The sequence below is a fragment of the Myotis lucifugus genome, unplaced genomic scaffold (assembly GCF_000147115.1).
Source record: "Myotis lucifugus unplaced genomic scaffold, Myoluc2.0 scaffold_5, whole genome shotgun sequence".
NCBI classification, from domain to species: domain Eukaryota; kingdom Metazoa; phylum Chordata; class Mammalia; order Chiroptera; family Vespertilionidae; genus Myotis; species Myotis lucifugus.
Window position 1 is genome coordinate 12,039,716 of NW_005871053.1, and position 15,959 is coordinate 12,055,674.

Sequence of the window (15,959 nt, forward strand, 5' to 3'; positions counted from 1 at the left end):
CTAACTCTACAAGCTATCCAGCACACAGGAGGAAGGGAATTGCTTGCCTGACTCAACTGGCCTCTTGCATCTCTTGAAGGGAGAATTAATAAACAAAGTTGGGTGACCCTTTGAAGGCACACTTGCAGTGCATACCATGGCAATGATAAAAAGACAGCAATAACCCAAAGCACTAGCTAATTCTTGGACTATTAAGAAATATAATTCAGAAAAATTTAAAATGTTAATCAGTTATTTTAAAATACCTTCCACTTTAATACATGGTTGACTACATGTAACTTTGGCAATTTAGATATTTAAAGACGCTTAATAGACTAGTTTTTGAACTTCTGGAGATGAGAATATTTGGGCTTATTCTAACTTCACTGTACACAAAATGGAAAAAGATTACTTCAGACTTTATCCTTTTTAAAAGTATGACTTGTTAACACTAGACAAGTTTAATATAGTTTCAGCAGAGAATTTTGTGCACTGCCCCTGCTTGAAGGAGACTTTGGGACTATCCAAAGAATTATCTGAAGAATCTGTCTATGAAACCCCAAATAGGCTTCTTAATGCAAACTTGAGCCTCAAAGTGGGACTGTGCTCTGTTCTTTGAGATCCTAACTAAGACACATCTTTTCCTTTGTTAAAAAGAATCTTGAAGACAACCAAAATCATTATGAAAACAATCTTTTTTTTATTCCAGGTTTTGTAACAGCTTGTACTTTATTACATATGCAACCCCACTATACCTGCCAGTTGCTCCCCACACCCTCCAAAGTATCATCTTCTTGATATCAGCCCCTTCTTGAGGCAACTAAGCTATTCCTTTCTTTCTGGGGCAGAACAGATGGGAGTCCCTAGAGCAGGCAGTGGGCAGGGGAAGAGCTACAATTAATCATCATAGTCCTCTTACAGGTATTTAAACTTAAATCAGCACCCTTGGGGAGTTGTACAGGGTTTTCAGAAAGGATGGATGAAGCTGCCCCTAAACAATCTTTAATGGGAAAAAAAGTCAAACCAAATGAAAAAAAAAAGTCAAACCAAGAAAGGTATATTTGTGAGAAGGAGGTTATAAAAAGTCATAAAAGGCAGAATTTCAAAATATTTTTAATAGATTTTTAACTAAAAAGTTCACTGTGATAACTCTATAGCAATAGTGAGCATTTCTTGAGCATATTAAGGATCCAATCTCTTTGTTGGGGATTCTAAAGTGAGTAAGACAGGATCCTTGTTCTCAAAGGATTTTCTTATGTTGTTGGGGAAACAGATAAACAGCTGACAGCATGAAGCCGGGGATCATAAAAAAAAAAACATGTTCCAAGTTTGGGGATGACAGCATGTTATTCCTGCAAGGGACATCCTGATTATTCCACTGCACGCTAGAAAACCAGGGTTAAGCATCTGGTTAATAGCAATGAGGTGACCACATGTTCATAACGTGGTAATGATTTTTCATGCTTGTAGAGCACGTTACTCTTTTTAAAGTACTTTACTAGGCATTGTCTTTTGAGGCTCTTTATCATGAGAAGTAAATTATCCAAATGCATGGATAAGGAAGTGGTGACGCAGAGAGGATAGGCAGCTTTGAGTAAGAGTAAATAGCTACTGGGTGGTACTCCAGGCCCCAGGTCTCCTGACTTCTAGGCTTTCTTTCTTTCTACGATCCTCCAGTGAAAGAAACAGCCCTTCACTTCCCAAAGCATGTGGGTCACTTCCCAAAGCATGTGGGGAGACACATAAGTTTCCTGAGATGCTATTTGTATTACGTAAAAGAAGGTTCCATTTTGAAATAAGTAAGATTCGTTCTCATTCTTCATCTCTGAGATCACAAGCAGTTCAGTTCTTCAGGGGAGACTTCCCTGGGCCCCCAGACCCCCTACTAGGCACCCTCACAGCGCTCTCTACTTCCTACATTAGCATATAACCCAGTTTGTAATTTGCTATTTGTGTCATTATTTGATCAATGTCTCTTTCTCCTATCCAACCACAATCTCCATGAGGCCAACTGTAATCTCCATGTCTCTTATTTACCAATATATGCTCAGCATTTAATGTTAGCATATAGTAGTCACTCAAGCAGTGTTTGTTATAGGAATGTCTTAATTTAAGGTTTTTGAACTATTTCTATTCCTTTAGGATACCCAACATGTGAGCAGCTTACTTGTGCCAATGGAGCCTGCTATAACACTAGTCAGAGATGTGATAAGAAAGTTGACTGCAGAGACTTCTCTGATGAAAACAACTGCAGTAAGTAATGTACACAAGATGTTCTGAAGTTGGTTTCTATTGGCAAATTATGGATATCTCTTCTCAAGTTCGTGTTCAATGAATTCATATTGGAAGCGTGAAGTCAGCCATGGTGGGAGTATTTACATCATGGAAACTAGCAAACAATATAATTCAGGGTCTTTTTGTCCCTGGAGAGCTAGTTTTTAGACATTTTTAAAAATATATATATTTTATTGATTTTTTTACAGAGAGGGATGGAGAGGGATAGAGAGCCATAAACATTGATGAGAGAGAAACATCAATTCAGCTGCCTCCTGCACACTCCCTACTGGGGATGTGCCCACAACCAAGGTACATGCCTTTGACCGGAATCGAACCTGGGACCCTTAAGTCCGCAGGCCGATGCTCTATCCACTGAGCCAAACCAGTTAGGGCAGTTTTTAGACATTTACGAGCATACTACTGAATAATAAGAATTTCTTTTTAAACATGAGTCAGAATCTTCCTATGAGATTAAATGACTACAATGGAATTGAAATTCTCTCTTTTCTTTCCCTTCTTAACCTTGTGTACCAGCTGAAGGATGTTCCCACAACCAGTTTCAGTGTGGCAGTGGGGAGTGCCTCTCTCATGACTACGTCTGTGACCACATCCCAGATTGTAAAGACGGCAGCGATGAACATTCTTGCAGTACGGTGATTTCCTTAAGCTGGTCCTGGTGTTAGGAGTGGTTCTCTCCCCGCCCCCCCACCCCCTCAACATCCTATCAATGTATCACTCTTTTCAAACAAAAAGGTCACTATGTCTGATGGCAGATGGAGCCAGAAGTTCATTTAGGGCCCATGGCATGAGCCTCAGCAGTGTTACTGGACCTGGCTCCTTTATCTCCCAAGGATCTGTGTAGAGTTGAAGGGTTGCTGATGGACAGTTTGCATTCTTTCCTTAGGCTACAAGGGTACAGGGTGTACTGTATCACTGGACTCTCAGGTTACCCAGACCTCAGGAATAGGTCTGATAGCAGGGATAGTCCAGTGAGAGAAAGGAGAAGGTCCCTAATAGCAACGGTCCTCACTTTCCTCTTTACTTTGAAGTTCTTACCCCATTGAAATTGGAGGGTCCGAAGAGTTTTATTGTGATGCAGGGGGCTTTCATTGTTTCCACTTTCCCACTCTGATCCTACTTTTCCTTCCATGCTGTTGCTTGCAATGCAAGCCATCTCTCTCTTATTGTTGCCACCTATGGACTCACTTTATTGGAATATATAGCTTGAAGTCTCTGAGAGTGTTTTACTAAGTCCAATAAATTGCCAGCTTTTTGTGGTCATTTACTTACTAAAATCTATGATTTTTCTCCACACCCATTTTGATGAATTGGCACCCATGCCGTAGGGGTAATCCAGTATTTTCAATATCACCCTAATTTTCTATGAGCCACGCCTGATTTCCTTTCTGGTGCCTTGGCTTATTTTAGAGACCTTATTAAAGAAGAACGCGACATCATGGAGTAGGTGACTAAGAATCATTTGGTCCTAAATAGCAATTCCAGTGCTTGTGGTAAAGTAGGAGAATGTTAGATGTTGGCATGTCTATGGCATCTTTATTAGTTTGCATCCTCTGTTCTGTGTTAACCTACAGCTACTAATACTGTCTTATTTTTAATCTTGAGAAACATAGACCAGCACCTGGGTTCACCTCCCGGACCCAGAGCTGCTCTTTGCTCCTTTTCCTTATTTTCCCCCTTCTCTTCCTCTTTTCTTCATTTTTGTCAAGATACTTAGTTAAATTGATAAAGACATTTCAGTTTCTAGGAGCTCCGTTTAGGCAGTGGGGTGAGCACTGTGAGTTTTTCCAAGTGCTTTGGGTCTTTGGAGTACAGCTGTGGTTTGTTTCCAGACTACGGGACCTGCAGAGGCAATCAGTTCACGTGCCCCAATGGCCACTGCATTAATCAAGACTGGGTTTGTGATGGAGACGACGACTGCGCAGATAATGGAGATGAAGATGGATGTGGTAAGAGATTCTGATTGAAAAGTGTTTTCTTAAAGTGTTTCCAGAACTTGTTTTTCCGATTTTCCTTGTTGAAAGTTATCTGTGTGTCAAGCACGTCTCAGAATTGTCTGGGATTTAAGGGACTTAATGGGGGTGGGGGGGGGGGGTAAGCAAGAGACTCCACTAAAAAGACCCAGAACTCAGATATAACATATATTATAATTTCCTCCTTAAGGCAATATAGTAGGGTAACCTCTCTCCCTTTGATAGCTTACTCTTTCCCTATAAGACTGCTTATTTTAACTAGATTTATATGGCAAAGAAGTAGGATGGAGAAGAAGGGAAAACTGGGGGAAATGTGAGTTGCCTTTGACCTAACCTTTAAAAATGACTTTGAATCTTGGTAAAAGTTCAGTTCAGTTTTGTTTTGTTTTTAAATTCTGATTTCCAATCAGAGTGAGTGACATCCAGTGGTGGAAGAGAGGCCACAGAGGCACCATGAGAGATGGAGCCAGGGGTTGGTATTTGCAGGAGGGGCTGCTCTCCAGGGAAGCGTTCAAAGGTTCTATGAGAAGGAAATTGTCAATAATAGTCACTCTCTTCACTCTGCAATACCTCTAATAGTTCAGAAGTTACTAACACCCACACCATAAAGCAAGTTACTTATACTGTGCCAGCCCCAGATATAGCAGCAGTGATTTCACATTTCGGTGTCCCAACGAGTAGTCTTCCTACATTTGAGTTATAGTTTTTCTTACACCGTTGACATTTCACTCAGGAAATAACCAAAATAACAAAATAAAAACTCAGAAATCCTGGTGTTACCTTAATAGCCTCTCCTGTAATTTGTGATTTAAGTAACTGAGTCTTCCTTTAGGGGTTATTCATCTAGTTTGTTGATAATCCAGATCCATACTTGCAATTTACTTTTATAACCTGGCTGGGGGCTGCCTCCCCCAGAAAGAGTGAAACTTAAATAATTCCATTTTGCCACTCTTTAGAAGCTCAAAAAAAGTTCACCAGTAGAATTGGAAACTATATAGGCCATTTGAGACTTCTACCTGATCTATATCCTCTCTTAACCATGGATTAAAATAAAAATAACCGGCTTCATTTCTCATGTGGTTGTAACTTTCTTTCTTTTTCCCCTCTCCACAGAAAGCAGTCCTCATCATTTTCATAAATGTTACCCAGGTGAATGGGCTTGTCCAAAGTCTGGAAAATGCATCCCAATTACAAAAGTCTGTGATGGAGTTTTAGATTGCCCATCAGGGGAAGATGAAGGCAATGCCACTGCGGCACGACCTTGTGGTGAGTATGGAAATTTACCTGGGATCTTTCAGATAAATATGCTTCTGTTTTTTTAATGACAGAATCCCAAATATAGAGAATATCAGTTCGTGTTTGCATAACAAGCTGTCCCAAGACTTACCGGCTTAAACCCACAAACATATATTATTTCTCACAGTTCTGTGGGTTGCCTGGGGAGTTCTTCTGACCTAGACCAGCTCACTCCCTTGTCAGGATGTTGCGATAAAAGCTCTGGCCTGTCCAGGCTTGTTTACATGGTGGTAGAAAGGGCAAACCCTAGTGCACAAGCTCTTTTTAAGCCTCTGTGTATGTCATGTCTTATTGGCCAAAGCAAGTCACTTGGCCAAGTACAGTGTCAATGGTTTGAAGAGATAGGCTCCACCTCTTGATAGGAAGTGCTTCAAATATCTGTAGCTTTTTTTTCTTCTTCTATCCAGGCACAATTATTTTAATGACAATTTTAATGACTCTAAAGAAGATTTTATTCCCTCGCTTATAATTATGAAAAAGTCTTGTCTGATTATTTTCAAAAAAGAAGTTTCTGGTTCCCGGGTTATATACTTGAGTTATTTTTCTTCTTTTTCTGTTGCTGTAGAACAGTGGTTCTCAACCTGTGGGTCGCGACCCCTTTGGCGGTCCAACGACCCTTTCACAGGGGTCGCCTAAGACCATCCTGCATATCAGATATTTACATTACGATTCATAACAGTAGCAACATTAGTCATGAAGTAGCAACAAAAATAATTTTATGGTTGGGTCACAACATGAGGAACTGTATTTAAAGGGCCAGAAGGTTGAGAACCACTGCTGTAGAATATTCACCCCACCATCAACCCGTGAACTCTGGACAGCTGACTGTCCTGTAAGAGAATAACAATTTATGACCTTGATTTCATCAATGGTGCATTCTAAAGTATTCAGTACTTGCCTAGAAGCAACTATGTACCTGTAACCCTAAGGCCTCTTTTTTTTTTCCTCCTTGGAAAAAACATGTAATGTTTAAATATACAGAGACTTACATGGCATTCTTCCCCCCGTCACCCCATTTCATTTAGAGGCCCTTTTTGAAAATCTTAATAAGAGATATATAGTCATAGTGCGAAACAAAAATAAATAGTACAAAATAAAATAGAAAATATAAAATTTGACAGAAAGAAAATAGTCACCTGAAATTCTACTACTTGAAGCTAGCTAGCCACAGTTAATGTTTTTGGTGTTATTTTCAATTCTGTCACTTGGGAATTCTTGACCCTTTGTATTATGTAGTCAAAGAGACTTATGACCTGATTTTTCCATAAATAGCTTTTATGATGACCTATAAATAGTTATAACTTTAAAAATAACTTCTTAAAAAAGATGAATTGAACTTTCGTACCACAAATTGCAGTTAGGCTTGAATGGTGACAAATTTTCTTTGCTTTGACTACATGGTTATTTAACTTTTACATTTGAAAGAAGCAGTACTTACTTCATAGGTAAATGAGTCTTGTTCAGAAATGACCATTCATTTATTTTTTCTTTAAATTTAATTTAATGTAATTTTTTCCATCACCATGAGGGGACCATTCAGTTAACAAAGTGTTTTTCTCTGTTTAGATGTGAGTTTGTGTCCTTTCTTGAGCTGTGAGTATCAATGCCACATGGCACCATTTGGAGGGGCGTGTTATTGTCCTCCAGGTTATGTCGTGGACCAAAATAACACCCGGAAATGTGTCGGTAAGTGACAGGTGGGAACACGTGGTCTTTAATCACAGTGCTTGCCACACTGATGAGGTCTATGATCTTTGACAAAAAAGAGTTTGTGCTTGTGGATAGGAGTATGGTCTGTATAACAAAGAGCAACAGTCCTCGCAGAACACCTAAACAATATGTAGTTTTATTTAATTCTGAGTTTTTGTGAGGTGCACAAGGCAAAACAGTGGTTCTGTGGTCAGTGAGTTGACTGGCCACATGGATAGCTGTCTACTACCTGATGATGGAAATAGTCTTGTATTTCTTTTTAAAAATTTGGACGTAGGGTTGGTACGGTCATATTGGTTATTAAATACTGGAATACTTCCTTGCGGTTGGTATATAGCTGTTCCCTTCAACTCCATGAAGTGCCCTAGTCTGCTCCCCTGGCTTCTTCTCTAGTATGCTCAAACCTCTCCCAGGTCCAGCAACTAAAGAGTGGTACACAGCAGAAGATCAAGAGGTCACTGCTGCACTGACCACACTGGCCCATGCTCTGCTGGTTGTTAATCCCATTGATTTTTACCTCTACTTGAAGCTAACATTTAAGAAGAACAAACTCGCCCAGCCGGTGTTGCTCAGTAGTTGAGCATTGATCTATGAACCAGGAGGTTACAGTTCAATTCCAGACAGGACATATGCCCACGTTGCAGCTCTATCCCCAGTGGTGTGTGTGTGTGTGTGTGTGTGTGTGTGTGTGTGTGTGTTTGTGTGTGTGTGTGTGTGTGTGTGCGCGCACAGGAGGCGGCCAATCAATGATTCTCTCTCATCATTGATGTTTCTCTCTCTCCTTCTCCTTTCCTCTCTGAAATAAACCAAAATATATTTTTAAAAAAAGAAAGAACAAAGTCTATCATGTTGCTTCCAGCTGATGGCTCGTATTGAACTAGGCACCAGTGATTAAGATGGGCTCTTATGAAGGGAAAAGTAGACATGGCCAAGCCATTGATTTTCAGGTTTTCAAGATTTAAACATGACTTTTTAATGCTCTGATTTCTTTTCATTCTTTCTAATTTTTGATATGTGAATAAATGTAGTAGCAGAAAGTGACCATAGAGGTTTTATGAAAAAACTTTGTTTTTGCTGGTGTTGGGAAAAGGCATCTGGAAGGCAACTGAAATGATTCATTAAAATTAGTTTTCCCAGGATATTTGTGTTCATTTGGTATTCCTTAGAAATTTGAGATTCTTCAAGGCTTTCTGGAAAAAAAGCAACCATGGCATACATAAGAAATACTTTTATAAAAGTGTTTCTTCTGAAGTAATTTCTAAAATATTCATATAATTTGGTCCAAAAGACTGAAGTTGGATAAACCCAATGAAGTTATTCAGTCTTTAGTCTAAGCTCATGGTATCCAACTTAATTGTTCTTTCATAATTATGGTTAATCTTAATAACTACTCATAGCCAGAAAAACTTTTAAAATCAGAAATAAACTCTGGTTTAACAAGTTAAACTTGGAACTGTTCCTCAGTGTTATTAAGAACGGTATTAATGGGGCTGATTTACCTGTTATGCCAAAAAACATGGGACTTTTTTTTGGTCTGGGAAAGCAATCCAATTGACGTTGTCCATGTGGTGTTCAAAGTGGGGAATATTAGGTTTCTAATATCATGGACCATATCCCAAAGTTTGCCCATGATCTGATTGCTCCTCTTAACTATATTCAACAAGACATCTTAAGATCAAGTGCTTTATCTAGGTCAGTGCGAGAGATCCTGAGGACTTAGAGATTACTCAGAATTATTTAAGAAACCCCCAAATTTCTAATAATTTCAAAACACTTTATAAATAAACCATTATGACCCTCAGCTGGCATTAAATGAGATTGCAGAACCCTTTTTGTGTTTTATCATTATCATTACACTGGGGATGCACTTAAGAAATTTAAAAATATCTTTGACACAAATGTCCTCCTTTGTTGGGTGGCTAACTGACTTTGGAACCCCTGCCTGTGCTCCCTGGCATTGCTGTGAGGCAGCTCATCTGTAAGTGTAGGCTGCTCCTTTGTCTTTGGCAAATGTCAGCTTCCCACCCCCCTTGACTGCCACCCAGCTGCCAATCCGATTTCCAGTCTTTCAGTTGTCCAGGCATTGCCTCTTTCTCTTAGTAGAAAAGGAATTCCGATAGAAATACCAGAAGCCACATTCTCAGTATGACATCAGCTTTTCTCTGTTTTTCCTTTCTCAATCCCCAGAGAGGAGTTGGGGCTAGATTGCCTTGCAGTTGGAACTTGATAGGCCTTATATCTTTTCAGTAAAAATGACGTACTCTTTCAGAATCCATAGCTCAGTCTTATGACCCCCACAACCTGTTCTCAGGCTTCTTTTTTTCTTCTCATGCTGGAGTCCAGATAGCACAATTTCCAACATCTTTCCCCAAGATCTAAGTCCATGATAAGCTTTGGGTTATATTTCCAAGTGTCTAGGGCTTCTTATATGCCAGAAATCTAGGCCACTTCAAAAAATTTTTTTTCAGCCATTAAGAAATGAAAAACCATCAGAGCATGGTTTTTCTATTGAACCTATTAGTGAATGTAATACAGAAAATTGCAATATGATACACAAGATAATTTCAGAATTTATAGGAAGCCTTCAGTTCATAGCACACTGGAAGCAGTGTGGTTTTAAGTTCCATGATGAACATCTTTCATTTCCTTCAGTATGTGCCTGGGACTTTAGCACAGATAACCTCATTTGGTGATCAGCTCATAAGTCTACATTTGAGGGCCTTTGTAAATGTGAGCCCCTGCCACCTGCAGAGACCTTTTCTGTGACCTTCCCTGTCCTTCGAGAATGTATCTGTTGCCCTTGAGTTTTGAAGCTGAGTTAACATTTATTTCAAAGAAGATTATATGTTGCTCTTTTTGTAAAGAGAACTCATTAGTTTCAACATATGACATTATGAAACCAGTTACAGTTACTTCAGCTGAGCTTTTAGAAGATTTGCTTTGGTTTGCTCTTTTTTTTTTAATGACTTTTTTATTTATTTTAAATTTATTATTTTATTTTTTAATTTTTATTGTTGAGATTATTACAGATGTCCCTCTTTCCCCCCTCTCCCAATACCCGCCCTGCCCTAGGCCATCACCACCTTATTGTCTATGTCCATAGGTAATGCATATATGCATATAAGATCTTTGTTTAATCTCTTCCCACTCCCTGACCCCCCCCTTCCCTCTGAGAATCATCAGTCTGTTCCATTTCCATGCCTCTGATTCTATTTTATTCACCAGTTTATTCTGTTCATTAGATTCTTATTTGTTTATTTTGATTTTTAGGTTTAATTGTTGATAGGTATGTATTTGTTGCCATTTTGTTGTTTATATTTTTGATCTTCTTTTTCTTCTTCTTCCTCTTCTTAAAGAATACAATTCCACATTTCATATAATACTGGTTTGGTGGTGATGAACTCCTTTAGCTTTTTCTTGTCTGTGAAGCTCTTTATCTGACCTTCAATTCTAAATGATAGCTTTGCTGGGTAGAGTAGTCTTGATTGTAGGTCCTTGCTATTCATCACTTTGAATATTTTTTGCCACTTCCTTCTGGCCTGAATAGTTTTTGTTGAGAAATCAGCTGGGAATTGTATGGGCATTCTCTTGTAGGTAACTTTTTTTTTTCTTGCTTGCTTTTAAGATTCTCTTGTCTTTTGCCCTTGGCATTTTAATTATGATGTGTCTCAGTGTGGTCCTCTTTGGATTCCTCTTGTTTGGGACTCTCTGTGCTTCCTGGACTTGTAAGTCTATTTCTTTCATAGGTAGGGGAAGTTTTCTGTCATTATTTCTTCAAATAGGTTTTTATTATCTTGCTCTCTCTCTTTTTCTGTCACTCCCATAATGTGAATGTTGGTATGCTTAAAGTTACCCCAGAGGCTCCTTACACCATCTTCAGATTATTTTTTTCTTTTTCTTTTTGCTCTTCTGGTTGGGTGTTTTTTGCTTCCTCATATTTCAAATTGTTGATTTGATTCTCAGAATCCTCTACTCTACTGTTGAATCCCTGTGTATTATTCTTTATTTCAGTCAGTGTGTGCTTAATTTCTGATTGGTCCTTTTCCATTTTTTTGGAGGTTTCTAGTAGATTCTTGAGTAACTTTATAATCATGGTTTTGAACTCTATATCCAGTAGTTTGCTTTCTTCCATTTCTTTCATTTGTGACACGTTTCTTTGTCTCCGCATTTTGACTGCTTCCCTGTGTTTGTTTCTGTGTATTAGGTAGAACTGCTATATCTCCTTGAGTTGGTAGAGTGGCCTTGTGTAGTAGGTGTCCTGTAGGGCCCAGTGACTCAGCCTCCCCAGTCACCTGAGCTGGGAGCTCTAGGTGCACCTCTTTATGGGCTGTGAGCACAGTCTCGTTGTAGTTGAGATGTGATTGCTATTGGTGTTTCTGGGAGGAATTGACCTCCAGGCCAATTGACTGTGAGGATTAGCTGTGACTACAGTGGGAGAGCTGCTGTGTAGGAGACACCCCTCTGGAGCCAGACTTGCTTCAGTGAGGCTTTGGTGCTCACTGAGTCTGCCCCTTGAGTGTGTTGCTTATGGTTGTGTAGAGTTGTAATCTGGTATGGTCTGACACTGACCACTGGGTACACTGGCTCTTGGGTCTCCAGGGAGGTGCAAAATCAGCCACTGCCTGGGGCCACCCAGCAGGAGCTACAGAGAGATCTTCAGATTCCTCCTCTTTGTATCGGATTTGGAAGTGCCCAGATGAGGCCCAGCTATGAAGCAAGACAGGCCGGTGCTGGTGCCAGGTCTTGGGTCTTTTATTGATAGGTTTGGGGTTCCCTCACCCAGCTGCAGCTTGTTTGACAGATTTTAGCCTGAGCAAGGACAGGCCATTCATATGCAAAAGCCACTGCACACAGCTTGGGTGGGATTTTAAATGGATGAGGTGGGGTCTTAGGGAATCATCAGGGTGGAATAAACAGAAATGGCTGTCAGTCAGCCCTGCGACCTGGTAGGTCCCAGCATAGGAACAATGATTCCTGTGAGCACCTCTGTCTGGGAGAAAGCTGCCCCCGAGTTTCTGACCCAATAATCCAGTTCCTCCTTTTATGTGTCTCCTAGAGCCTCGCCCTGGTGCTGGAGTTCAGAGGAAGCAGGACCTTATAAGTTCAGTTTGTAGTGCCGGCCTTTTAAGGGAAATAGCTGGGTCTCCAGCAGCCTTTGTGTCACTGAGCCCCAATCCTCACTGGTTTTTACAGCCTGTAGTTCTTACTGCCCATAGGCACTTCTTTTCCCAGGTCTGGGATCCGAGGCTGGGGTCTGGTATGGGGCTGGGAGCCCTTGCTTCTCCGGGGGGCCTCTGCAGAAATGACCTCCCTCCTGATTAAAAAAGCGGCACATGTGGGTGCTGGACCAGCCCATTCCGTGCCTCCCCACCTCCTATCAGTCTCAGTGTGCTTTCTTCTTTACTTCTCTAGATGTAGGACTTCCATTCATCCAGCTTTCCAGTGGTTCTGGATGATGGTTGTTCTATATTTTAGTTGTAATTTTGATGTAGTTGTTGGAGGCGGTGAGTACAGGCATTTACCTGTGCCGCCATCTTCAAATCTTTCTGGGTTGCTCTTTCAAGCATTTTAATTCGACAAATACTCTCTGTATGGATGTCATCCTCTGTGTGTCTGACTCATTACAGAGGCATCAGGTGTTGAAAACCTATGCAACATTTCTCATCTTAGACATGGCTCCCCAGTGAATGCCGCAGTCATGATCAAAAATAAAAGTGAATAATCCTGACACGAAATCTCATGTCTTTCCACCATTCATCTGCTGCTGGTAGTCTTGACCTGGCGGTGTGCTGAGGCAGTTACAGGATTATTGTTTCTGATTGACAGGACATGCTATTTGTTGACAGAATGACATTGTGGTGCAGAGTTAGGGCAGAAAGGTCATTCAGCATGGTGGGATTTCACACAGCCAAAAGGATCAGAGCATGTCCAAAGGGGTCTAAGCTAAAAAGGGATTTTTGAATTATTTTCAAACCAGTATTTGTTAGTTGGAAGGGACAAAGAGTAAAAAGGAAAGAAAAGTAACAGGGTGGGAGGTGGGTATTGTAAAGCAATGTTAGTGTTTTATATAGTTTCCAATGCCTTTCCTATGCTCATGAAAATACTTAAGTCTAGCCCTCGCTGGTTTGGCTCAGTGAATAGAACGTTGGCCTGTGGACCAAAGGGTCCCGGGTTCAATTCTGGCCAAGGACATGCACTGTGGTTGCAGCAGCCTCCTCCCTGGTCCGGGCTCTGGTCAGGGCACATGTGGGAGGCAACCAATCGGTGTGTTTCACTCACATCGATGTTTCTCTCTGTCTTTCCCTCTCTCTTCCACTCTTCTTTCTTTTTTTTTTTTAAATATATTTTATTGATTTTTTTACAGAGAAGAGGGGAGAGGGATAGAGAGTTAGAAACATCGATGAGAGAGAAACATTGATCAGCTGCCTCCTGCACGCCCCCCACTGGGGATGTGCCTGCAACCAAGGTACATGCCCTTGACCGGAATCGAACCTGGGACCCTTGAGTCCGCAGGCCGACGCTCTATCCGCTGAGCCAAACCGGTTAGGGCTCTCTTCCACTCTTTCTAAAAATCAATGGAAAAATATCCTCAGGTGAGGATTAAAAAAAAATACTTAAGTCTACTTTCTTGCCTTTAAGTGTAATTGACTATGGATATTAATTAGCCTTTATTTTTCTCCAAATGGGGACTATAGTTTTGTTCAGTCACTAAAAGTGACAGGGATTTATACACACATTCTAACTTTTAAAGTACGGATAGCCCACATGATAGGAGGGGTATTTGCACCCACAGAATCCTAGTTATGTCTTTTCTACTTTTGGTTTTCTTTCCCTGCTCCAAGGTGACTTCAGACCCTTAAGCATAGTCTCATCTGTCTTGCATTCCAAATGAGGTCATGACACTCTGGAAGTTTGAGGGCGAATGTCCTGTACTTTCATTCCTACTGAGGCGAAGCCTCAGGTGCTGTTTTCTCAGGGCTGAGGGGAGGGCACAGAAGAGACAGATGAATGAAACCTTTTTTATGTAGTCATATGTCCTTTTATCTTGTCATGTTCAAATTGGATCATTTTTTTAAATTAGTTACAATCCTTGGAAAGAAAAATATTCTGGCCCATGTTGTTATGTTTGAGAAAACTAGGACCACTAGCTTATTCCCATGACGTTCTTGAGCTTTCTTGTTAAGGAGTCACGAGATGGTGGGCCATCCAGCAGGTGTGGTAGAATCCAATTCAAAACTCTGACATGTGCTGTAAATATAATCAGATCCAGAAATCTAGACGATTCTAGACTTGAGGTTATGGTAGTTTTAGGAATTCTAATTTACATGGCATGGGAACTCTGTGGAAATAGGCTGTGGAGGTCATCCTTCCAGGGAAGAGGGTGGGGTGAAGGAGGGTGAAGAGTGGATGTCAAATGAAATATTTGGCAGCAGTCTACCAAAGATAGGATAATTTCTGTACCCCTTATGATTTATAGTTTAAATTTAAGAAAGACTCTTTATAGTATGTGTTGTTATCTCCTCTATATTGTATTGTTTATAGGTCAATTATATTGAGTCACTTTTTTAAAAGGGTTTATCTTCTTTTTTAAAAAATCCTCACCTGAGGATATGTTTTTTGTTGATTTTAGTGAGAGAGGAAGGAAGAGAGAGAGAGAAAGTGAGTGAGAGAGAGAGAGAGAGAGAGAGAGAGAGAGAAAGGGAGAAATAGAAATAGAAACATCGCTCTGTTATACCCCATATGCTCTCTGACTGGGGATAGAACATGCAACCTTTTGCTGTATAGGATGGCACTCCAACCACCTGAGCTACCCAGCCAGGGTTTGAATCACTGTTTTACACAGTGGGACTACGATGGCATTGAACAGAGCTTTATCATGTAATGTACTTTCAATAAATAGTGATTAAACGAATGAGTAATAAGTTAATGAAAAGCTGAAGAGAAGTACTTTTCATGTCAAAATAATTTTAATTTCATTTTTCTTATGATTTAAAGAAAGGTTCATTGATTTCAGAGAGGAAGGGAGAGGGAGAGACATATAGAAACATCAATGATGAGAGAAAATCTTTGATCAGCTGCCTCCTGCACACCCTCTAATGGGGATGCAACCCAGGCATGTGCCCTGACAGGGAATCGAACCTTGACTTCCTGGTTCATATGTCGACCCTCAACCACTGAACCACAGTAGCCAGGATGATTTTTGACATTAGAAGAAACCTGGGTAAAGAGACCTTTCCAAATAGTTTATTGCTGTCACAGATTTGTGTCTTCTTGAGGGGCTGCATATAAGGCAGGTCTTACATTTTTGAAGTAGCACTATCCAATAGAACTTTCTGCAGTGATGGAGATGTTCCATATCTGTGCTCTCCAGTATGGTAACCACTAATCATAAGTGGCCATTGAGCACTTAAAATGTTGCAGGTCATTTTAGTTACCATATAATAAAGGACAGTTTTACAGGAAAGCATTTACATCAATATTCAGATATTTTATAAAGCAACATTAATAAGTGAAATGCAATACCACAGGGCTAGGAATCCAGGCAGTGTTGTGCATCTTCTGTAAAGTTGTCTTCATGTAAATTTTAAAAAACTTATTTAAATGCTCTTGGGTTTTCCTGCTGGGGGTCTTGTCCAGCATCTAGAAGGGTTCAGGAATCTGGAGAAGGGCTGCTTTGTAAATTATTAAAGAGTCTAGAGACGAAAC

The 15,959-nt window shown here is 40.3% G+C and overlaps 1 protein-coding gene across 1 annotated transcript in view; it reads left to right on the forward strand.

The window, feature by feature from the left end:
- The window catches only part of LRP2 (LDL receptor related protein 2), a 194,145-nt gene that overhangs the window by 57,024 nt on the left and 121,162 nt on the right, over positions 1-15,959 (forward strand). The window contains 5 exon segments of the mRNA XM_023743536.1: positions 2,122-2,232; positions 2,791-2,904; positions 4,107-4,223; positions 5,361-5,513; positions 7,110-7,229. Of these exon segments, the coding sequence (XP_023599304.1) occupies positions 2,122-2,232; positions 2,791-2,904; positions 4,107-4,223; positions 5,361-5,513; positions 7,110-7,229 (615 nt within the window).